This window comes from Gymnodraco acuticeps, unplaced genomic scaffold (assembly GCF_902827175.1).
Source record: "Gymnodraco acuticeps unplaced genomic scaffold, fGymAcu1.1, whole genome shotgun sequence".
NCBI lineage: Eukaryota > Metazoa > Chordata > Actinopteri > Perciformes > Bathydraconidae > Gymnodraco > Gymnodraco acuticeps.
Window position 1 is genome coordinate 961206 of NW_022991588.1, and position 23151 is coordinate 984356.

Below are 23151 nucleotides of genomic sequence, written 5' to 3' on the forward strand. Positions count from 1 at the left end.
GAGGGCTTTCCTCATGAAATTTAGATTCCTCACAAAAGATAATTATAATGGCTTATGTGCATATGTTCTGTCTTGTCAGTGACTCAATTTATTAACTTAAGTGAACGTTTATTGGCCTTGATAACTTTGTGGCGGTGTTATATAATACCAAGTGATATGGTGCTCTCACTATCATTTTTGTGTTTTAGTAGTGTTTATCTTTTTTTGTCTTCTTTTTTTTAATAATTTGTTTTCTTTAACAGGATGGGTAACATGACATTACATTTAAGACTTCATGACACCAAGAAATCAACTGGCAACAAAACCTGACCCGAATGAGATAGTACCAAATAATACTTCATCCCCACTCATTTTTTCAAAACAAACAAACACTGACCAAACCTCCCCTCCCCCCTCCCACATGCCTCCCTTCCCAAACCAACACAAACACACACTCACACGACAAACTCGCTTGAGATGTTTTAAGTGTTCCCCAATATGTCCAGTTTTAGTAGTGTTTATCAACTGTAGTTTCAACTTCATGATCATTTTGGAGGATTTTGGTGCTGTTAATTTGTACTGTGCTATAATGAGTATTTTAATTATTTTGCCCACCCCATTTAGATAATTTAATATTAGAAATAAAACATCCAAGTATGAATAGGGCTGTAGCAAGTACTGATTATTTAAATTCTCAAGTAATACGTTAAATATTCATTTATATAATTGTTGTTCTTAGATGTCAGAAAATCATGAAAATTGTCCTGCAGTTTCCAAAGAGTTACAGTTGACATCTTCAAATTGCTTAGTTGCAAATTGCTTTGTTCAATCAACTGCAGACTATATCATTCAATTACGTTATTAGAAACTAATAGAGAACATTGCTTGATAAATGTCTTCAAAATAAGGCAAGTCTTTTTAGACCTACATAAAAAACAGAACAGCTTCACAAAAACGACTGTGTTGCAGGACTGTATTAGACTGAATTACTCTTAAGCTAGGTGTAACTCATACACTGAGAAAATACTTATTGTATTCATAAGCAACCACAACAAGTAAGGACCAGACAATTATAGATTACTGTTATAATACTGAAGAACAGTGTTAAAGAATATCTACAAAAGGATAAATACACAACATTAACTTCTTGTGTGACTAAAATACCTAACCAAGGCACATTTTTCATATCTGGGACTATATATTATTATTTATTTATATTATTTTGATGGAGGATAAATAATCATTTCATAGAAGAACCGATCACTTACATGCATGTCCTTGAATGAAAATGCCCTTTTTCTTTGCCCATTGATTTCTAACAAAGTGAATGGCAGCTCTGTGAACCACTTTCGACTCTCTGGGAGAATACATTTCACCAGAAGAGGGAGACAACAAGTCCCAGGAAGAGCTGTTGGCGATGCTCTTCATTTTGCTTCTGCAGAAGAACAATTGAGCCCATTGCTAATATTATCAAACATTATAAACTTCACAAACCCTAGTGTTATTCATTTCAGATGCTGCTCTTTCAAGTTCAATTAATGCAAATACTGCATTGGTCATTTCTCCATGTTTGATTTCCAAATATTTCCATGGCACCTGTTACATGAGTGGAACAGATCTGAGCCATTTCTCAGATTTGGCCTTGACAGTTGGACAAGGAGGAATTTTCTTCCTGGCATTTTTTCCCATCACCTGGACTCCGACTCATCCCGCGCCATGCATATAGGAGATACATAAACAACCTTTGTATTACATATTATTTAACCTGGATTAAATAAGTCATTTCAGATTTCATTTGAATAAATCAATCATTCGTCTGAGAGGCTTTGATCTCCCTTAAATAAGCCTCTCACCTTTTTCAAAGAGCACATCTCAGTTATTAATTATTCGTACTATTCTTAGAGTTAATGAGTGCTTTATGCTGCCACTCACGCTTGCTTTTTCATAGCACTTAAAACAAAGATGACATTTTGAATACAGAAAAGGAATATTGAAAGCGTATGACTGCGAGCAGTGGAGAGGGAGAAAGTCTCATCTGTCAGCGAGCAGACAGAAAACATTCATTTTGTTTCTGAGTGTTGAGAGATGATAGCTTTGGATTCCAAATGACGGGGATTGACATGATATGAGACTTTCAACAATCTGCAATAATGACCTTTTCACCGAACCTACAAACTGTCAGGTAATAAAATGTCTCAGGTGCAAATGGCCAATCTTTTGGCACGGGTAAAAAGGGTAACCTAGCAACACCCGGTGTCCTATCAATAGTTAAGCTTGGAGGTATCTCTGGAGATGCTACCCCCCCTACAAAGACCCGGTTCAGCCTGCTTCAACAGGCCCTGTGACCCCCCCTGGACGAACAACAGCCTCATTCTCTGCTCCACTGCTGACCTCATTGTCTCTTTGTGAAGGGAAAATCCAGAGTTGCATTCTGTTAAATGGTGCATCCACTGCGAGAGGGACACAGCTCTCTACCTCCAGCTCAGGCCTGCAGATGAGCACGGACACCGCTGCCTTTTCCTCAGGACTGTACGACGGGAAAACATGGTAAGAAAGGGAGACTAAATATTCACTTGCTCCATCTGTCTAATGTATGCAATCCTGACACCTCTTTACTTTCACCATCACAATGTACAGTAACAGCTGCTGATACACAGGTAGCATTAACTTCAAACTTGTATCACACATGTTCTTGTCACTTGTTTATTTTTTAAATGATTCAGGTTCATCCTATAATGACACAGCTGCATGGAATGTGTCAAGTGTTCTTTTGCATTATAAGAAACTGATGCTAATTCCAAATGTAAAATGATTTGTGTAGCTACACCCTAGAGCTAATACAAGAGAGCAGATGGTGTGGCTTTTATTTAGGAGGATTTTGTACTGTAACATGATCATACCAAGTCTGCATCTCACGTCGATGAAGAACTTTTTTATAATGACTGTAATACTCTCAATATGTTGCTTTTAGAAACAGCTGCTCATTGAGGAGTAATCCCAACCAAAACACTCCAGAGAGAAACAACTTTTTTTGATAACAAGTATTGTGTAGCATGTGTTGTACAAGACCCTAAACAGACATCCCAAGACTTTAACATGCTAATTTCTATCATGCATGTTGAGGAGATATAGCAAACACACCTATAGCTCTGACTCCATACATCCGGAGTGCGCAGTCTTGATAATATTCATGTTTACTTAACTCCTAATTCAATCTGACAGAGTCAAGTGCACTGTGTCTGAGGAGCAGATGTTATATTATATATATTTGCAAAAAACTTTAACAAAACAAGCTGTTATCAGGTCTGACTGGCTAACTTGACTTATTTTAGAGTTTTGATGGAGACACATTATCAGTGATTGAGAACCCGGCAGCTGTCAGCCATCCCTTCCATTCAGAGAAAGCTGCAGGAGTGACGGAGCCCAAGGGGGTGCAGGGCTGGTTGAAAGGGATTCACCCGACGACTCACGGTAAGCTCCAGTGGTGCACCCGCCGATGGGCAGTCGTGCATCACCAGTACAAAAACAAAACAAAAGACTTTGCACTGAATACAATCCTTTACACTTCATTGATAAGAAATAAAGCTTTTGGATCGAAATGTCACAGTATAGATTTGCTTTTCAACTCTTAAGTGTTGTGCAGTATAGAATATAGCTTATCAATAATCTAGTCATGTTTGTTAATGTTCTATATACTGAATGTAACCGTTGAAATTTAGTTATTTCTCTCAGAGTTAGCAGGCATTATGAAAGGTCTTAATTGTTTCTTTACAGCTCAGAGGCTAGTGAGGCTGCTGGCGGCGGTGTGTGCTGTCGGACTCTTGGGAGGCTTGGCTGTAGGTGTCTGGTTTCTAGGTGAGTCATTGTGCTGAGATAGAATCAGTAAATTAGCTTAACTGTAACCAGGAAAAAAGTACAACAGCTACTCAAGCTTCAGAGCTTGGCAGATTTTTAAGGGCGTTTATTATCAGCATTTGACGGACTGAAAATGTGTATATGTAGGTGCAACTAAAATGATCTTAAAATATTGTAGTTGAAGGGGAAGCAACACCTTCTCTTATTTGAGAGGCTTTTAAAACTAGCAAATGGTTTTTCTAATGAACAGAACTCCTATTTGTGAAAGTATTTAATTACATCATTTACTTCAGGGTACAATGTGTTGCTGTACCACACAGGGTTTGTCTGTTCTGAGGTTCTAATTCTGTTAACATTTAGTCAAAACAATACACTTCATGTTTGCTCTGTCAGTGGCTTATTAAAAGTCTGATTACCTACATCTTCATCTAGTCAAACTTCTGCTGAAGCCTTCCTACTCCCAAAGTCCAGTGGGACTTGGGGACACAAAGGAGACGTCTTTCTGCAACGTAACAGAAGACATTTCTATCTTTGACCCCAGGAAAGGTCTGTGTTTCCTCCCCTTTTCATCCATGAATTAAATACTGCAGAATGTGTGCTGGCTGCTTTGATTTTTTGTTTAATAGCTGTGAAATTATCAATCAATAACATCATCTTGTTGTTCACTCTTGAGACAGGCCCATTGACTGACATGAAAACATCACTCATAACGATCTCCTTGACTGTATTAGCATAGATACTTGTGTTTTTCCTAATCATTCCCCACTTATAAAAGAGGCTCGTTCATTACTGTTGCCTGAGAGCTTGTCTCTGGAGGGATTTTCAATCAATCAGGCTCAGTGTTTTACAGAATCAGCCCGGAGAACTCCCTGCTGGAGATCCAGCTGGGGAAGCTGCCCACCTGGCTGCCAGTGTGCTACGAGAGGTGGAACTCTTCACTGGGAACGCTGGTCTGCAGACAGCTCGGCTATTTGAGGTTTTTCACTTTGGACATAATCGTACACTCTTAACACTGATTGGGACTGCAGCTCCCACTCATTAACTTATAGTTTGAATCTAAGCCGGCTATGCCAAGGTTGAAGTCCCAGCTTATTTATGATTTTCCAATACCTCATTTGCAAATTTGCCTCAATGAGTCTGAATGATCTGAACACTCATTCCCACCATGTTTGCATATGTTCTCTTACCAGACTGACCAAGCATAAAGGAGTGAATCTAACTGATATCGGGCCAAACTTTACTGATGGCTTTATACAAATTGCCTCGGAGCACAAGAGCAATCTGGAAAATATGTGGGAATTCAGGTAAGGCAATTTGTCTGAGGACATCATACTGGTAATGAAGCAGAAAGCTACTGCATAATAATTATGCATCATTAGTTACACAATTTATTTTCATTTAGGGGGAACTGCATCACAGGGAAGGTTATCGCTTTGCAATGTTTCGGTGAGCAAATTAACCTAACTTTTTGTGTGTGATTTTAAATCCAACACCCTGAAGTTCCATTAAAACACTAAAGCTTGTGAATGCTGCCATTTGCTGTTGTGCTTTCTGACCAATCCAACTCCTTGATGAATGGATCTCTGTTTAGAGTGTGGGACAAGAGCGAAGCTGCCCAGGATAATCGGGGGGGTCGAGGCCACGCTGGGCAGGTGGCCCTGGCAGGTCAGCCTCTACTACAGCAACCGTCACACCTGCGGAGGCTCCATCATCACCAGTCAATGGGTAGTCACAGCTGCCCATTGTGTGCACAAGTAAGACAGCTGACCTTACAGCACTTAAAGGGCCGGGGCTACGGACTAGAAGGAGAATAATCAGTCATTAGCAGCTGCGCCTCACTGGACACATGACGGTTCTTATCAGTGTCTTCTTCCTTGCTTCTTTTCTCAAATGTCAGCTACAGGCTACCTCAGGTGTCCAGCTGGGTGGTCTACGCTGGTATTGTCACCCGCAGCTCTGCGAAAATGGCTCAGCACACAGGATATGCGGTGGAGAAGATCATTTACAACAAGAACTATAACCACAGGAGCCACGACAGTGATATAGCACTTCTGAAACTGCGGACACCTTTAAATTTCTCAGGTCAGTCTGTGAGGCTCTTTGAAACCTTTGAACACAAAAGAGATAGCGGTGCTTCAAACACACAACAAAATGTCAATGCTTCGACCTCAGTTTACTGTTTATTTTCTTATCCTGACAAATTTCAGGAAACAAGCCTCTATTGAACCATAAAAGGGTATCAATTATCTCGAAAAAAAATGTATTAGATCTACTCCTTCCTCATTTACAAATCCCGAATCAATGAATGTGCAAATATTTGTACTTTCCAAAGTTTAACCACTCGACAAGATGTCTACTACTTCACTGAGAATCTATTTACAGTTTAAGTGTACTGGAGGCCTGAAGTTTTAACACCACATTCCTGTAAATTGCACATTGGACAATGATCGGCTTCCATATTATGAAATCTCTCCTGCCTGTACAAGTTTTTTTAAATGAGACTTAAGGTGAGCACAGAGAAACTTTCCCCATGGAGTGGATACAACAGCCTTCGAGTGTCAAACTCTGCACATTCATCATTCTGCATAACCAAGGGAAGCGACAACATGAGAAAAATAGTATTTCAAGTTGAGGAAGACTTATGGGACCTATTTAACAATGGCTTGTGTACTCAAACATATTTGCAGTAAAGGGAAACTTGAGGGAGCCTATTAAATCCAGTCTAGGTCTCTCAAACAGTGTTGAATAAAAAGCCATTACAACTACAAAACATATCTGAATAAAAAAATCATAAACCAAGTTATCATGTTCCAGCCTGTCAGAATAATTAAGTAAATTATTCTGACACCAGATACAATTGGGCCCGTCTGCTTGCCTCAGTACAACTCTGATCTTCCAGGAGGAACACAGTGCTGGATCTCTGGATGGGGATACACACAGCCTGACGGTGGTGAGGCAGTACTGCTCTAAAAATAATTTACATCTGCTGCAAGTCTAATTCACACATGATGACAGTGTGCCAGGTGTATTGACAGAGCAGCATTAAACCTGTGTCTTCTCGCTCAGTTCACTCACCTGACACCCTGAAAGAGGCGCCTGTTCCCATAATAAGCACAAAGAACTGCAACAGCTCCTGCATGTACAATGGAGAGATCACACCACGGATGCTTTGTGCGGGATACACAGAGGGAAAAGTGGATGCATGCCAGGTCAGAGTTATGTTTTGAACACTGGCTTGCAGAGGCGTTTTAAAGACTCATCCTCTTTTATGTGACTTGTTTACGGTAAAACCCTGGCATGATGAAAGCTGGGTGAGTTTAGTGTTTGTGTCTACCTCTCCAGGGGGACAGTGGGGGTCCTCTGGTTTGCCAGGATGAAAATGTATGGAGGCTGGTAGGGGTCGTCAGCTGGGGGACAGGCTGTGCTGAGCCCAACCATCCAGGGGTTTACACCAACGTTGCTGAATTCTTGGGCTGGATCTACGACATGATTGAAGTAAACAGACTTTTTAGATGTGCGAATAATCTGCAAATTATTTCCCCAACAAATCAATTAGTCTAGAAGTGTCCTAGAGTTTAAGGTGACATTGTCAAAATGCTTCTTTCTTTTTTTTTACCAACAAAGATGCCCATTTAACTATCATATAAGACAAAAGAAAAATAAGAGAATCATTTCTTTTAGGAAGCTGGAACTGGCAAATGTTCAACATTATTATTAGGTAAGGTAATACATTACGAAACTAATTTTTGAATAATAATATATTGCTTTTGTTTATCAACTAATTGGTTAATCAACTAATCGTTGCAGCTCAGTAGTAGCAGTATAGGTCTATATCAGATATAAGAATAATCACCTTCATTTGGTGCCACATAAGTACTTTTAATGTTGATACTATATTGCTGAGGGTGCTTCTATTACTAATTGTACTTAATGCTGGATTTTTACTTGAATTGGAGTTTTTAAAATGCTATTTTTGCTTAGATGAGGATATTTGTTAGTATACTCCACTCAAGTCATATCAGTCAATAATCAATTGTATACACCACCAGCATTGAGACACTGTAGTATTGGCATCTAGAAAATAACAGTAAACTGTAGAAGTACAGTTAATAAACCGCTTGCTTATAATGACTCTTTGTTTTTGCAGACTTACTGAGGGCTGAGGGAGGCTCAGAAAGAAGAAGCAAAGGATGCTGTTGATGTTTGAGACATTTGAAAGTCGATATTTTTACTTTAAATGTCCGTTGTATTATGTACACATTAAGACAATCAAAAGACATTATGCATATTTACGTTAATTTTTGTATGTATTGAATATAAATGATGCCTCTTATTAAACTGTGTCCGATGTGATTACTGAGCTGCAACTCTGCCTCTGACCACCAGGCGGCTTCTGAGTAACCAGTTTCCATAGCAACTAACAACATTAGCTAAGACACGTTAGCTGTTTCACAGACTTGAACTAACCAAAGTGTGTTTTATTTATCTTTGTTTCACATTTGGAGCCTAATTTAATAGCACAACTAATTTATTATACTGTAGTCAAGCTATTTGTTCCAAATTCAACTATTTAACACTCACTAGTTACCTTTAGTGGCTTGCTAGCCTCAACATTAGTGTTTGCTAACTCCAAAGTGAGTCACCTCAAGATGTCTGGCAGCACAGGGGATGTTTTACAGCAAGTCAACCAGTTCTGGTCCATCCTGGATGATCTTTCTCAAAATGACCCCGCAGCATACCGCGAGTTGATAGAGAAGCAGATGAAAGAAGGAGCTGGATTCAGTGCACCGCCTGAGCTAGACTCCTGTATTCGCACTGAAATGCTGGTAAGTTGCGTCGTTTGCATTACCTTAAAAATGAACGGTCACTAGATAAGTTTAACTACCAAACCTGCAATATAAAATTCTCTGTGACGACAAACAGTGCGTCACAGCAGGGAAAGCACAGGTGTTTCTCATTAATAATAGACCCGTGCCAACCAGGTAAGTGAGCTATATTACAGGTGTGGAACCAAATTAAATGACCCAAATAAAAAGCCACAGCTGACGCTTTAAAAATGAATGCATTCCTTTCTTTCCAAAAAGCATCTTTGCCTTTCAACTTTTTATTAAGGAAAACGATACGTTTTGTTTCTCCTTGATTATGACTTACAAGTACTGCTGGCAACTTGTTACAATCAACATTTTAGCAGTAGCCTACCCTGTGAAAAGGACACAGAATATAATGGTCACAGCATTTGGTGTAATGCCTGGCATTGACAGAAACAAGTATTGCTTTTACTAAGTTACACTTTTCTTAGTAAGTGAATGTGTGTCCACTGTGACAATGCTCAATAAGGTCAATGTGTATCATCTACTGCACCTGTCTGTCTAAAATAGCTTAAACTATATAATCACAAAATTACTAGATAAGATTAAACAATTATTTTTCATTTATTGAGTAATCTTCAAATAAAGAAAATAGTGAAGAGCCCATCACAAACTCCCATAGCCCATTTAAGCATCTCCAAATGGATTGTTCTGTTCAACCAACAGTATCACACCCAAAACTATTCAGTTTACTGTCACAAGATTGAGAACAAACTGACAAATAATATTTGTGCCGAAGCTTAACTGGTAATTATTTGCAATATTTTAGCTTAAAAAATGGGAATGGACTTTTCCCTTGTGAACATTGCTTCCACTCTACTTTCTATCCCTTAATAGAAAAGCTGCCACCCCTGTGTGTGTTTTAGTTTAGAGATAGGGTGTGTATTGACAGGTGTTACATCTGTGTTCTCAACAGGAGCCAAAGAAAGGGTCACTGTACATCAACATATGCAGCTGGAAACGTGTGCCTGCACCTCAGGATCCCAGCAGGCCTTTACCTGTGTGTGCAGGAAAACTGGAAACAGACGAGAATGAAGGTCAGAGTAAAAGTCAAAGTTGTGCAGCATCACAAGCTACCGAATCGAATTCGTCAGAAGAAAAAAACAATACATTGTAGTTTTTCTTCTTCCAGGTATCTGCACTGTGTTGGATGTGGCATTTAACCCTGCAGTGCTACAGGAAAGTAAGAAAGACAAAACAGAAGTGTACATGCTGACCCTGAGCTTTGCCCAGCAGCATCATGGGATGAGGTTATCTCAGGAGTACACTGTCATCAGCTGTAGCCCAAAGAGTAACCCAGAAGACTTGCACCGCCGCCTTGGGTTTCGGCAGTGGCCTTACACCTCCAGTAAAACAGACACAGGTAGGGCAGAACGTTTTACACCCAATAAGCCGCCACAAGCCCTTTATGGTGGATCTATTTTTCTTTGTCGCTGCAGGTGTATTATCTTTCACCTTCTACCAAAGTTCCTAATAATGTATCATGTTCTTTTTACAGCCAGTCAGACCCCAGCTGACCTCCTGCAGCAAATAACCGCTCTACGCTCAGAGAAACAACACCAGGGCTCTGGAGCCCAAATTGACTTCAGACCTGCAGAGCAAATAAATATGGATTTGATCCAGGTCATCTCCACCACATTTGTGCAGCCTCAGAAGCCTGAGTACCAACTCGAGGTGAAGACAGATAAGGAAGGGGTTGCTCGCAGCATGGAGATCACATTGGACCTGCCAAAGGTTTGCTCCATGTCCGAGTGTCAGCTGAGAATCTCCAAGGTAACCGGTTACACACTCCTTTGAATAGTTATGAACAACTTTCAAATCCAATGCGTGTCAGTGCGTAGTGGGATGTCATTAATATAAAATACATAGCAGTTATCGTTCTGCTTTTGTGAGTAACACTGAGCGGTGATTGTATTTGTCTACAGGACGACGTCTTACTGGAGGTGGAGGATGTCTACTATTTGCTTCTAGAACTCCCCAAACCTGTTATTGAAGACACTGCATCGGCCATTTTCAATAAGAAGTATCGAACGCTAACTTTGAGAGTGGATGTTTTTTTATGACAATTTGACTAAATAGTGAAACTAATAATGAAGAAAAGAGGTGAGTAGTGCTGGAAATGGGCAGAAGAAACTGTGAAGCTGACACTGAGATTACCTCAAACCAAATAACCAAAACAAACTGAATTCATGCCATGCAATCTGAAAAGCCTGAAAACAAGACAGCTCCCCTGTAAACTGGTCTGTTCCAAATCCATCTGGCTTTGTGCAGGAAACGATATACAAATAAAAGCCCTCTCATATTTGTATCCATGATTTGTTTTTGTTTCGTTCTACCCGTGAATTTCTGGGATTCGCCAATTTGTCCTTATTTTGTACTTCTCTTCATATTTTTAGGAGGAATCAAAAATACTTTTTACTGAGATAGATAAAAGAATCTGGCTTTCACAGATAACAAAAAAGTATCTATAGTTCAATTTTACATTTTAGAAATATATTTAAAACACATGAACATCATATTATCAGATTAAGATGTGTTACAGCATGATAGTGTTTGCATTATTCAATGTGTGTATTTAAATAACTCTATTGGTCCACTGATCCAATCTAAACCCATGGAGGATTTCAGCTCCGAATGGCTTACTCTTAGATGCTAGATCATTTTCCTGTTACATCAGTGCAGAAAGAAATAGATATATTGTTCACAGTCCCTCCATTTCAGTCCTGCTGAAAGGTTATGCTAACAACACAACAAATCTGCCACACGCTTTGATAAAAGAGTGAGATGAAAACAATAGCTGAATGAGACCCAATGTTTTACTGAAACAAATGTGTCACTTTGTCCCGTGCTGTGTGGGTTGATACACAGCAGCAAGCGTAATTTTTAACCCCCAAAAATTAATTGACTTTAATTACAATCTATTGCTTTTGTTTTTAATGTGTGGGTGTACAAGTGTAGGTGTATAATGGCTTTGAGCTGGAGTACAATATAATTACTCTAGGCACGTTAAATATTTGACAACAAAATTATCCATGCTGCAATAATTCATGTTTATTAAAACATCAAAAGTGCAGAACATCAACAACACTATTTGGCAATCTGGAACGTGTGGAAAATGTCAGTAAACATTTTTATTTTAAGGTTTGCATGTTATGCACGTTTACAGCTTTTAAGAGCACCGGTCCTGATGTGTTATTTGTAAATTAAAAAAAGCAATCTTTCATATTACATATTCATGGTTCACATCACTTACATGACCATACATTTTTAGTCTTACAAATTCATTTAGAAACAGCAAAAATGTATAATATTCATACCTTCAAAATCAAAAAAGGTGGTAGGCCTACTAAATGTCAAAGAACAGATTATTCATATGAAACATTCACATTTAAAACATGGTATCGTACTGGTGTTAAACCCATTGGTCCAAGTTAATTGTATTATTAGTATTCTCTATTATGGCATCACAAGTGCTCTCAGTGAGATCCTGGTCCAGTGGCAACAACTGAGGTTTGTAGTGGTGTTCTGTGGCTTTTGGCTCTACCTTTTCTCTCCGTGGTCCTCCTCCACCCACGCTACAATCTTCCCTTCCCAGCCCGGCACGACTGCTCCGTCCTGGAATACCTGAAGCGCCAACATCCATCATTTACATATCTAAGAACCACTCACATCTACAATGAGCAAAGGTCTGGATTGAAAGTGAGAATGACTACTCAGTCCCCCTGCAGTGTTATTTGAAGTATAGCACAGCCGCGGCTATTATTAGCATATATTACTCTATAACTGCCATTTTATATTTGCCTGATGACGTTGATGTGAAAAGAAGTAGAGGCTATAACTTTCCTCCCACGCCTACCTCCTCTTTCACTGTGCCAAACTCCGGGTCGAGGGCCTTGAAGTGATATCTGAAACTGCCTTGTCTGTCCACCGCGGCCTTGAAGTCTCGCAGTGTCACTTCACCCAGCCTGTGAAAGCGCACTGTCAGTCATGATCTATGCACATATACACCCACATGGACATTAAGCTTGACAAGGATTTACATTTTACAGCAAAGATTCTGAAGCATCTATATGTAGATCAAGTCATGCCTGGATTAAGCCATGTGTCCTCGGTGAACACAGCAATTTGCTTAAAATGCATGCATGCTACAGTGAGGGGGAAAAAAACAACAACGTTACATAAACCTGTTATAAATTGTTTGTTTTTTCTCACCTTTTGGGGATGTTAATCAAAAACGGAGTGAGCGAGCGATCAGTGAAGTAGAGCACTTTAGTGGAGATGGCGGTGTCCAGTCCAGGGCTGCTGTGTGAGTGTGCCATTTCTGGAAATAATCACAAACACAACAAATGCTGTTTTTCACAACCAGAGTCTGAAATGGCTCTCGCCTCACAGCCAATCATGCCCACTCCATACTGTACATAGCAGTGTAATTGCATGGCACAATTTGATTACAACAGAGTTGAGATGTTGCAGAGGATGACAAATCCCAAACAAACAACAGGGATTCTGTTTGTCTCACTTGAGCTCTGCGGCCAGGAATCCCGCTCTGTCGAGGTGGCTCTGCGTCCCGGGGACTTCAATTCCTCCTGGAAGAAGAGCCATGGTAAACATGATTTGTTGTTGACTCACTCATTAGGTGACAGATGCGTTAAGATTTTCTCCGACATGGTGTGTGTGAGTAAGTACCCCTCGGTCCTGTCTGCGCTGGCTGTCCAGAGTGTGTACCCGGTCCATGAGGCTGCTCACCCCCTGCTCCAACGTGTCCAGCGTGTGGTGTTGGGGGTCATGGCCAGAGAAACCGTCCCTCAGACTACGCAGGGCCTCTCGGACCAGCTGCAGCTCCTCCCCCTGTGACAAACAGCTTCTTTATGGTTAAACACTTTCTGCAAGGTTTCGATTTTCATATTAAGGCAACAAGTCTGGAAGACATTTACCACTGAGAAAAACATAAAAATGCATAAGTCTCATATTTTAATAATTAAAAGTTCAGAGACTGTGAAATGTATGTCATTTGGCTTTTCAATTTTGTTTTAGTAGATCCTGTGCGTCAAAATATTGACTTATTACATTATCACGTTAACCTTGTACCTTATTATTTTTGATAGGAATATCTTATCATTTAGAGTTTTAGACCAAGACAACATTCTGACTTAATTTTTCTTATATTTTTTAGAATTTACTAGAAATGAGCTTTGATACAATAACCACCATGGACAAAAATAAACAGCAATTGATAGTATTAAAATAAAGACCGCTATAAAAAAGCATACGTACTGGGGAAGTGTGTTGGAATACTGCAGGAGATGTAGAAACCACGGAGTTACTGTAACCATCGCTTTCACTCCTGAATGACTGCAAAAATAACAACAATACATGTAAATATGTAATTAAGGCTGGCGGATTTTCAAGGATGAAGCTGGTAATTTTTCATAATAAGGTTCAACAAATGCCATTATAAGATCAGTACCTTACCAGCGTAGCCAAAGCCTGATAAACCTTATTCCCCTGTGCTTTACCTTTGAATCCCCTATTGTTGTACACAATGCTATTTAAACACATCAATAAGCTTCTGTTGCAGTGAGTGACATGTTTCTTCATCACTTTAAATACTCACCAAGTGTAATTCTACAGCTGGAAATAGTCCCTAACAAATGCAATATTTACCACTTAAAGTAACATTTGATAAAAACATACTGCAAATAGGACATTTTAAAAACATATTTCTCACCCCTTTGAAAAGATGTATATATTCAGTAAAAACCCACAGGCTCGGGCTAAGTGCCAGAGGGTTGGATTGGAGAAATCATTGAGCATTACATTTTTTATTATGATAAATAATATCCATAAAATCCACATATAGTTAAGCTTTTTGATTTATTTTTTTAACTTTTATACTTAACCAGATTGAAATTAATATTTGAATTGATATATTACTTTATATTGTTAGAAATCAGATCTGGATCCCTACCCGTCCATGGCTGACTTCGTGTGCTTTACGTTGGGCGTCATCAAGCTTCTGCTGCTGCTGCAGTACTCTGTCTTTCCTACCGAGCTGCTGCTATGTGAAAAGAAAGATGGATGACATAAGTCTGCATATGAATGTATCCATCCAAAGAATGCACTGAAGTGTGAATAATAAAAGATGATACCTCATATTCACCAAGCAATTTGTTCCGGTCACTCAACTTGTGTTTGAGCTCCGCCTGCAAACAGAAATAATCGGCTTGATATAGAGTGTTATGTTGCTCTCACATAAACCTTCCTCCACAGGTTAAGCAAGTCAAACATTTTATCGTGTCAAATGGAATTCATCACTTGTCTCACATTTTCCCCTTCCAGCTGATCTTTGGCCATGTTGCATCTCAGCAGCTCCTGCTTCAGCTGCAGCACAGCGTCCTCCTGCACTGCCAGGCGCTGCTGCAGAGCATCCTAATGAGAGAGAGAGAGATCAAAGAAACGTCCATAAGAGACCTGAATACAGATACACAGCATCCACCTGCCTCATCTACAGCATACCCTTCTCTAAACGTTATCGTCTTATAAAAAGTGAAGAGTATATACATTTTTTTGTAATAGAAACTGCAGAATCCTCAGTGTAGAATAGCACAACAGTGGAATATATTTAATTAGATTTTTTTATGAGATTTAACTTGCACACAGAGGTGAAAATAATGTAAGAGGTTTACCTTGATGGCCTGAAGGTGGCGTGCCTCCTGTTTGTTTCTTAAGAGTTCCCTCTGAGAGCCACACAAATGAACAATGGCATTAGAGAAAGGCATTATTTTCTTGTATGGCAGCTCATCTATATTAAACCTAATTGCATTTACTCACTGTACCTTTAGATCAAGGCCTTCCTCCACACTTTGGTCCAGGCGACTGCGGATTAGAACCTTCAAAGGGAGAGGGTATGAGAGCGTAATTAGAGAAAGGAAAAATGTCAAAACCTATGAGGAGGCAGTGGGCCTGCAAGACAGAGGGCTAGCAGATCAGAGAGATTCAATTGTGCTCTACAGTCTCCACTCTGGAGAGGAGTGATGGTTGCAAACATCATCACAACAGAAGGGCTGACACTGACACTTCACACAGAGAGAGAGGCGAGCAAGTGTTGGTTTCTCGAGTTAGCAGAGAGAGGGCACTGTACCAGCTGCTGTTCAGCACTAGCCCGGCTGTCTCCCATGCTCACAGATCCATCCTGGTCCTCTTCTGGGAGGGAGCCATGGAGCAGCAACGACTGAGGGCAAAACAGACAATATCAAGTATAATGTAACTAAACATGGCAGGGGAGCATCATTTATTTCTGTATTTGTATTTACAGCAGTTTAGACTTTTAATACTTGGCTGCACAACAAGTTTACTATTCCCACTAATAAAGCCGGAGAATTAAACTGGACTAAACCGTATCAAATTTAAAGGATAATGAAAAGCCTGAAAGGGTAAACACACACTGCAACTAACCCACATATACTGTACAGTATAAAGTACACAGGTGCAGACACAAACATAATCAAAGTATAATGTGGTGTATCCAGGATGCCTGAGTGTCTATTTCTAAGAGCTACAATGTGTGTTTCACTTCATTCATTTGAAATACTTGGACATTCTTAGTTGATTTAGAGGTCTAGTTAAAAAGGGTTTAGAATGTAAAATATGTGTTCTACTTTTTCAAATGTGGATCCCAGTAAGAAAAGAAAGACTTGTAATGGAAATGTATTGTCCATCAATATAGGTTTTTTTTATTTGACTGGTTCGGTTTTCTTTATGAAGTCTATTTGTCTATGAGAGCTGCACAGTTTTATAAAAATATAATCAGTGCATACCACCTATTATTTAATGTTCAAATTAGGGCCGGGACTTTAACGCGTTAATTAAGATTAATTAATTACACAAAAATTAACGCGTTAAAAAAATTAACGCATTTTAATCGCACTTATTTTTGCACCGCGGAACGTTTCTCACTGGATGAGTTTCAGGCGTACCGATTATACTGGAGCACCAACTAACGTTCATGACTTCAGACAACAACAAACCACAGTGAACAACAGTGGGAAATGTTGTTTTAAAAAACGGACGGATGGAAGCGTCGATAAGAGCACGGTTGTGTGCAAATTATGCAAAAAGGAATTCGCATATCACCGCAGCACATCAAGCCTCAAGTATCACCTCAATGCAAAACATATAGCAGCTAGCGTGGAAGCTAGCGTGGACGTTAGCCTCTTTTATCGCGTTCACACCAAAAAGAGCCGGTACTAAAATTAGTTAATGAGAACCTTTTTACCCCCACGAAAGTCCCTGCTAGAGAGCAGAGAGCTGCTAGAGAGCAGGGACTTTCGTGCGCCTCTCTTGTGAGAAAAGAGCTATATTTCTGATTGGCTGGGCGGATTGCAAACCACGCCCCGTAAAACTCCCAAAAAGTTTTGTGAAGCCGCCATTTTATTATCCTCGCATTAGCATTATTAGCATTAGCATTAGCCCAGCGCAGAAACGCAGAGAGACTAACTTATGGCAACACAAAATAAAACATGGGAGCGGTGGAGATGAGGAGGTGTCGGCGTTCTGGCGATTTACTCGGAAGGCTTCAGTAGAAGCTGCTGGGAGTCCCAGCAGCTTCTACTGAAGCCAGTCCCCAACTCCGGGGACTTCCGGCCGGGGACTTTGGGCGGCAGTATACGCCGTGAAGTGGTTTGCGGCCTGCCAGTAAACCCAAAGCAGAAGAAGAAGAAGTGACGTCAGCGGCTTCATTTGCCTAATCCTCCCCCAGGTTCAAAGAGTTCTCATGAACCTTTTGGGAAAAGTACTGCGGTGTGAATGCGCCTAATGGTATACTAAAATCCATGTGAAAAAAAATTGCTTCTCACTGTTCTTAGGTCAAATATTTATGTGATTAAAAATGCGATTAATTTCGATTAATTAATTACAAAGCCTCTAATTAATTAGATTAATTTTTTTAATCGAGTCCCGGCCCTAGTTCAAATATATACTATATGTTGAGAAAAATTATTATCTATTAATAAAGAAATAATAAAAACACCATATAATTTAATATAATGTTCAAATTGTTGCACAGAATTTTTTTTGCTAAATGCTGTGCACTGTCCCTGTGAAATAAATAAATAAATTAGATTAAATGACCATATTTTAACCTGTAAAATGCAAGTAATATGAAGTACTTTCAAAATAAAAGCATGTTATCCAATATTATTAATTAGCTACTGTAAATCCAATTTGTGCCATCCCTGGAGATTCCCATGTATTGTTTTCACTGCATTAGAGGCATGTAGCCACTGGATCAATCATCACTATCACAGAGATTACTTTTCACGCATGTGCTAATACTGGACCAGCTTTGTATTGATTTTACAGTGGAAGAATAGAGATTATATATTGTCAGCCTGACCAGCAGTTGAGAGATTATAAATAGTGTCAATAAAAATGGACAAATAGAGGTCTGAAGGGTCAATCTTGTGATCAACGAATGTCTTCATGAACCCCAAGTAGAAACTTTAACACAGATGTTACGAGTCCTATCTCATACGTTTCAATAGAGCGGAGGGCAAATCAGGTGTTTCTTTCTTCCTTATTTGAAAGTATTTTTATTATTGTATCCGTTTTTCTCAAATGTATTTGATCTATTTTTAACATGTGGGCAGAGGATCAGAAGTCTGTACGTGGCTAGAATCTCTGTGTGCTATATTTGAGCTGTTACCTTCTTATGGTGCATCTGTAGTCTGTGTGCCTTCTGTCAATGTGTTCATATCAAAGAAGCAGTGGTTTGCTTTTTAAGTGTGTCATCACCGGGACTTACCTGTAGGCGGAACACCATCCTCCTGGCCTCCTGCATCTCCTTCTCCAGCTGCTCCTGGTGGGCGTCCAGCTGCTCCTCCCAGGATTTCTCTTCCTCCTGCACATTGTGCCCGAGGGAGGGACACAGTCCGCACAGCGACACATCCTCTGGAAGGGAAGAGAGTTAGAGGGGAGATGAGGCTATGGAGCTATTCTTTTTTCTTTGTTGGGATTCATTGCAACGCTTCTTGCTCTGAAAGAGTTGATGTGCAGCCAACCGACCTGTGACATATTTCTTCTCTGTCAGCTCAGATTTGTCATCCCAAGGTTCGCCTTGGTCCTCAGACTGATCATGGAGTGCTTCTTCTTTAGGGGTGTCAGCGCACTGGGTGATAACATACTCCTCTTTGGGGGAGTGAGCAGGGCTGGCTGAGCTCAGGCTGAAACAGATGGTGGGCACGGGAAGGAATGAGTGTGTGTGTGTGTGTGTGTGTGTGTGTGTGTGTGTGTGTGTGTGTGTGTGTGTGTGTGTGTGTGTGTGTGTGTGTGTGTGTGTTTGCATCTCTGCCAAATGAATGGCAATAAATAAACCCAGAAACATAAAATGGAGATATACCCTTTAATAACTCCCCAAAGAGCATACAAATGTAAGTTAATCACATTTTAAACGTGCAATGCCCATAAGAATGCAGTGTATCACAGAATATGTGCACATAATGACAGAACAGGATGGAATCCTGTTCAGAAAAAATACCCAGCGGGGACAGAGTGGTTCAACTCTATAATGTTTCCCACAGGAAATTCTTTACATAGTTTGCGAACCCTTTGGCCATCTTTTCAAAACCATATTCTGTATGGTCTCTGAGCAGCTGGTTTTCTTGCAGCTTTTATGCATTTGTGTTTTCTGAGAGCATCTTCAGCAGCCTGAGGTACAGGCAGGCTGTCATCTTCAATGCGCTGTGTTTTCAGAAATAGGATACAGCTACTGTGACCTGTGACCTATGGCATTATGCATGCTCCTTTAACATGGGATTCCTTTCGTTTTCCACTCTTCATGGGGAAACAAGCCTGCGTCTGCAGAAATAGATCTTAACTCTATGCTTGAGAGAAGGCATAAAGAACCATCACAATTCATCACCCTGTCCCTGAGGCCAAGAAAATCTGAGAGAGAAAAAATAACTGTGGACTTAACTGTGGGATAAAACTGTGTTTAAACACCAAAGAATGTCCTGAGGGATTGCATTTGCTCAGTTAGGAAGAACATGTTCTTCCCATTATACATATGTAGAGATTTAGATTGTAGCTGATGAGATTTTCTGCTTATCCAATAGTATTACTCAGCACAAGCTAATACCACAACAGACAGTAAACCCGTAACACGTGTATTATCTGTCACCTTAGCATTCACGCTGCCTCTTCATAGAATAATTGTGCACACGTTGCTGTGAATGTTTATTATTGTGCACCTAAGTTCTGCCTCTGAGCCACCAAACAAACTCAGAACAAGATTAAGCGGCTTTGGCTGTACTGTGAGCTAATCTCAGCACACTAAATGCTTAAAATGACAATGCAAGTTTGGACTGTTAGCATGCCAACATGTGCTTATTAGCACATAACACAAAGTAGAGCTGTTGGAATTGTTTGAAGGTATTTGGTCAAAAATCAATAGTATTAGACCAATAAATAAAAAGACCTGATTATGGCGTTAGAATCATTTAATTGACACGCCAAACCAGCAGTGGATAAGAAATGTCAACCTCATGGTGGCACTGGAGGGAAAGTCAATGGCTGACAAAAGTTATTATGATTCTTCGTCTCACATATCTGTCTCTCTGGATATCTTTCTTACATGTGATGGAGGTTCATCCAAAAGTTGATGAGACATTTCAGTCTTGAACTAAATGGATTGTAGACCACAATGTCACCACACTGAGAAACCTCTGATTGTCCAGTCCTTCCACTCTTCAGAAAGAGTAATTGCATCCAGTCACATAAAAAAGAAATGAACTGAGCTTCTTATCAGATGCTGCTGTGATTATCCCTAAGTGTTTCTGGAAAGGGGATCAATGCAGTTGCCTTCAACTAATTTTGTCATTGCAGATGATGCCATTATCAAGATACCCTCTATCATTGTCTCAGCAGGCAGCAGTTCAATAAACTAAAAAGTGTCCTTTAGTCGCTCGCTGTTGTCTGCTACACCGAGATAAAACACAAATACAGATTTGGAACATACTGTACGGGCAAACCAAGGATTACGCACTGGGATTTGCAGGAGATGAGCTGCAGTGCAACAGATGATCTGATCAGCAGTGGTGGAAAGTTACTAAGTACATTTACTACACCACTGTATTGAAGTGCACGTTTGCAGTACTTTATTTGACTTATTACATATGCTTCAGTTCATACCATTTCAGAGGTTTGTATGTTACTTGTAACTCCCCTATATTTATCTTCCAACTATATTTCCTCCATATATCCAAATACATTTTCTCTTCGGGCCTCTGGTTATATTCTAGATGCTATTAATCATTATCAGTTTCATCAAAGAGAGACTCACCTTCCAAACATTTAGAGTGGTTCATTTTCAATAACTTTTAGAGTATCCAAAAGGTATATTTCAGGTATTATCCCCCTCTCTCCTTTTCTCTCTGGATTAACGTCTAGTCGACTACTAATTTGTATTATCATTACAACTGACTCAGGGGACATAATGGGACATTAAGTAGAATATCAAGAGCATAATCATGAACATCTGTTTTAACCATGTACTGTCTGTTACACTACTTCACTTTAGATCTAATACTGTTATCTGAATGGAACCCCCCTAGACTGATTTTAATTATCTAAACTGTAAACCTGATTTTGGCATTGTATATATTTTGAATCCCAACATATGTTAAAATTGTCTTAGACTTTAAATGTTCACTCTTCCCACATTGTACTGTAACTGGAAAAACATACCGTTTTTGTTTACATTGAAATGATTAAATATTTGTTTATTTCCTAAATGATCCTCTCACGTCTTGTCAATTTTGTCTTGTGAACTGTTTACAGAGGCCAGATCCCTATAGGCTATTGGAATGTCCAGGCTAGAGTTAAATACTGAACTGCATCTCGTCTTGTAATTGTACCAAATCTAGGCAAGGATGCTGGCTTTAAAACATATCTTCATAAGTGAGACTGTATTGTAATTGTTATTTTAATACAATTTAAAATGTATGACCTCCATCCTGATCATGAGATGGAAGAGCCGGTAATGGTAGTCACATAGTGGTTGCTAGGCAATAGCAGCCCAGCTCTGAGAGACAGGGGCACACCTACTGCACCGTAAACACAGTGAACAATAACCTGCACAGTTAAGCTAGCAAAGTCATAATGCAATGGTGAAATGCATTACTAGCATTAAGCCTGATCCAGCATGCTGATAAGAGTATTGCCATGATGTATATCCTCTTGAATATAGGCCTGTCCTGCTGTATTTATATCTCTGCTACGGATGCACTCGGTAGACAAAAACAGCACCCTGGGTTGACATAATGCTATAATAAAAAACTGCTCTTACCATTTCATCTGTTTGCCTCCCATGCTGGTGTTTACTGGCTTAACCTCCCATACAGTTGCAGCCCCGCATCTGGGTGATGCTCTGCTTCTCAGTCAGGACCATAGCCCAAACAGGCTCAGACAGCAGGGAGGGGAGCAGCCCTGTAAGCAGGCGACCAGAGTCGTCTCCACGTCGCACACTGTGTTCAATCAGAAATAACAGCACGTTTAAAGCCAGCCATCAGCATACCCCTAAAAAACAAAGCTCCAAATCATACCCAGAAGCCTGTCTATCATACCTAGGCTCAGTCCTAGCTGGCAGTAGAGAGACAGAGGGAGAGAGGGTGCTCAGCAACAGCAGAGACTGAAGTCTGCCTGGTTTCTCATTGCACTCGCCCTGTGCCTGAGCTCACCAGCTCCCATTCACGAACACAATGTTTTTTGTTCCTTGCAGACGAGAACTGATGCAGCTCTTGTGCATCTTTTTAGCCTTTTTTCTCTGCCGGCCTTTTTTGCATTCTCCTCCCTCCCTCCTTCCCCTTTTTCTCTTCTGCTCGGACGCACTGGCTTTGTATCAGTCCTTCCTTCTTTCAGTCAGCGTGGATGTCAGACATGGCTCTGTCTGGGTGTGTTTACCCTCCCCCTCCTCCCTTCTTTCCTCACTGCTCTCTCCTTTCACAAGGAGGAGAGATATTTGTTCTGCTTCTCACTCCTTTCTCTTTTTGTGTTTACTGTATTTCCCTGTGTGAAATCGACAAAGATAAATTATATTATGTGTTTTTGTTTGATTCAACCAAATCACAAGCTTGCATAACAACAACAACAACAACATACCACACATGCCGAAACATGTCAGAGGTTAATGATAATTACACAGTCAGAGGAAGTATGGGGGAAAACACAAACAGAAAATGGTGTTTATAAAATGAAAACATCAACCTACAATTACAGCTCATTTCAGATTATTCATGAATATGTACTGCATGCAGTGACCAGAAGTTTAACAATGGTGAAGGGAAGACCAAAAAACACTTTTTTTAAATAAAATGTGCTGAAACATTGAAGGCATTTAACATTAAAGTGTTATGTTAGCAACTTGGGCAGCAGACAACAGAAACAAAATATGTTC

The 23151-nt window shown here is 40.0% G+C and overlaps 3 protein-coding genes across 8 annotated transcripts; 2 read left to right on the plus strand and 1 right to left on the minus strand.

Annotated features, from left to right (window-relative positions):
- The first annotated feature begins 2396 nt into the window (after positions 1 to 2396).
- tmprss5 (transmembrane serine protease 5) lies at positions 2397 to 8172 on the plus strand. Of its 2 annotated transcripts, XM_034197816.1 has the most exons (14): positions 2397 to 2526; positions 3312 to 3450; positions 3754 to 3834; positions 4267 to 4380; positions 4675 to 4810; positions 5025 to 5138; positions 5237 to 5280; positions 5426 to 5588; positions 5732 to 5916; positions 6686 to 6784; positions 6901 to 7043; positions 7177 to 7329; positions 7516 to 7552; positions 7982 to 8172. In XM_034197816.1, the coding sequence occupies exons 1-14, from the start codon at positions 2524 to 2526 to the stop codon at positions 8032 to 8034; spliced, it is 1464 nt and encodes a 487-aa protein (XP_034053707.1). In that variant the 5' UTR covers positions 2397 to 2523; the 3' UTR covers positions 8035 to 8172. The 2 variants fall into 2 exon arrangements, with proteins under 2 accessions (XP_034053707.1, XP_034053709.1); XM_034197818.1 differs by lacking the exon at positions 7516 to 7552.
- A 79-nt stretch (positions 8173 to 8251) lies between these two features.
- Positions 8252 to 11010, plus strand: pih1d2 (PIH1 domain containing 2). Its single transcript, XM_034197819.1, has 5 exons — positions 8252 to 8660; positions 9619 to 9739; positions 9835 to 10065; positions 10201 to 10475; positions 10628 to 11010. Exons 1-5 carry the CDS (start codon positions 8484 to 8486, stop codon positions 10763 to 10765), a joined length of 942 nt encoding a protein of 313 aa, XP_034053710.1. The 5' UTR covers positions 8252 to 8483; the 3' UTR covers positions 10766 to 11010.
- Positions 11011 to 11713: 703 nt separating this feature from the next.
- On the minus strand, positions 11714 to 22647 carry dixdc1a (DIX domain containing 1a). 5 transcript variants are annotated; one of them, XM_034197812.1, is made up of 16 exons: positions 22322 to 22647; positions 22045 to 22222; positions 18765 to 18922; positions 18505 to 18650; positions 15844 to 15933; positions 15539 to 15592; positions 15389 to 15439; positions 15027 to 15131; positions 14852 to 14905; positions 14671 to 14757; positions 13977 to 14054; positions 13368 to 13550; positions 13222 to 13288; positions 12915 to 13023; positions 12559 to 12667; positions 11714 to 12326 (listed from the first exon to the last, which is right to left on the minus strand). In XM_034197812.1, exons 2-16 carry the CDS (start codon positions 22065 to 22067, stop codon positions 12243 to 12245), a joined length of 1398 nt encoding a protein of 465 aa, XP_034053703.1. In that variant the 5' UTR covers positions 22068 to 22222; positions 22322 to 22647; the 3' UTR covers positions 11714 to 12242. The 5 variants fall into 5 exon arrangements, with proteins under 5 accessions (XP_034053703.1, XP_034053704.1, XP_034053702.1 ...); XM_034197813.1 differs by having other exon boundaries at positions 13389 to 13550; positions 14671 to 14760; XM_034197811.1 differs by having other exon boundaries at positions 14671 to 14760.
- Between the last annotated feature and the right edge of the window lie 504 nt (positions 22648 to 23151).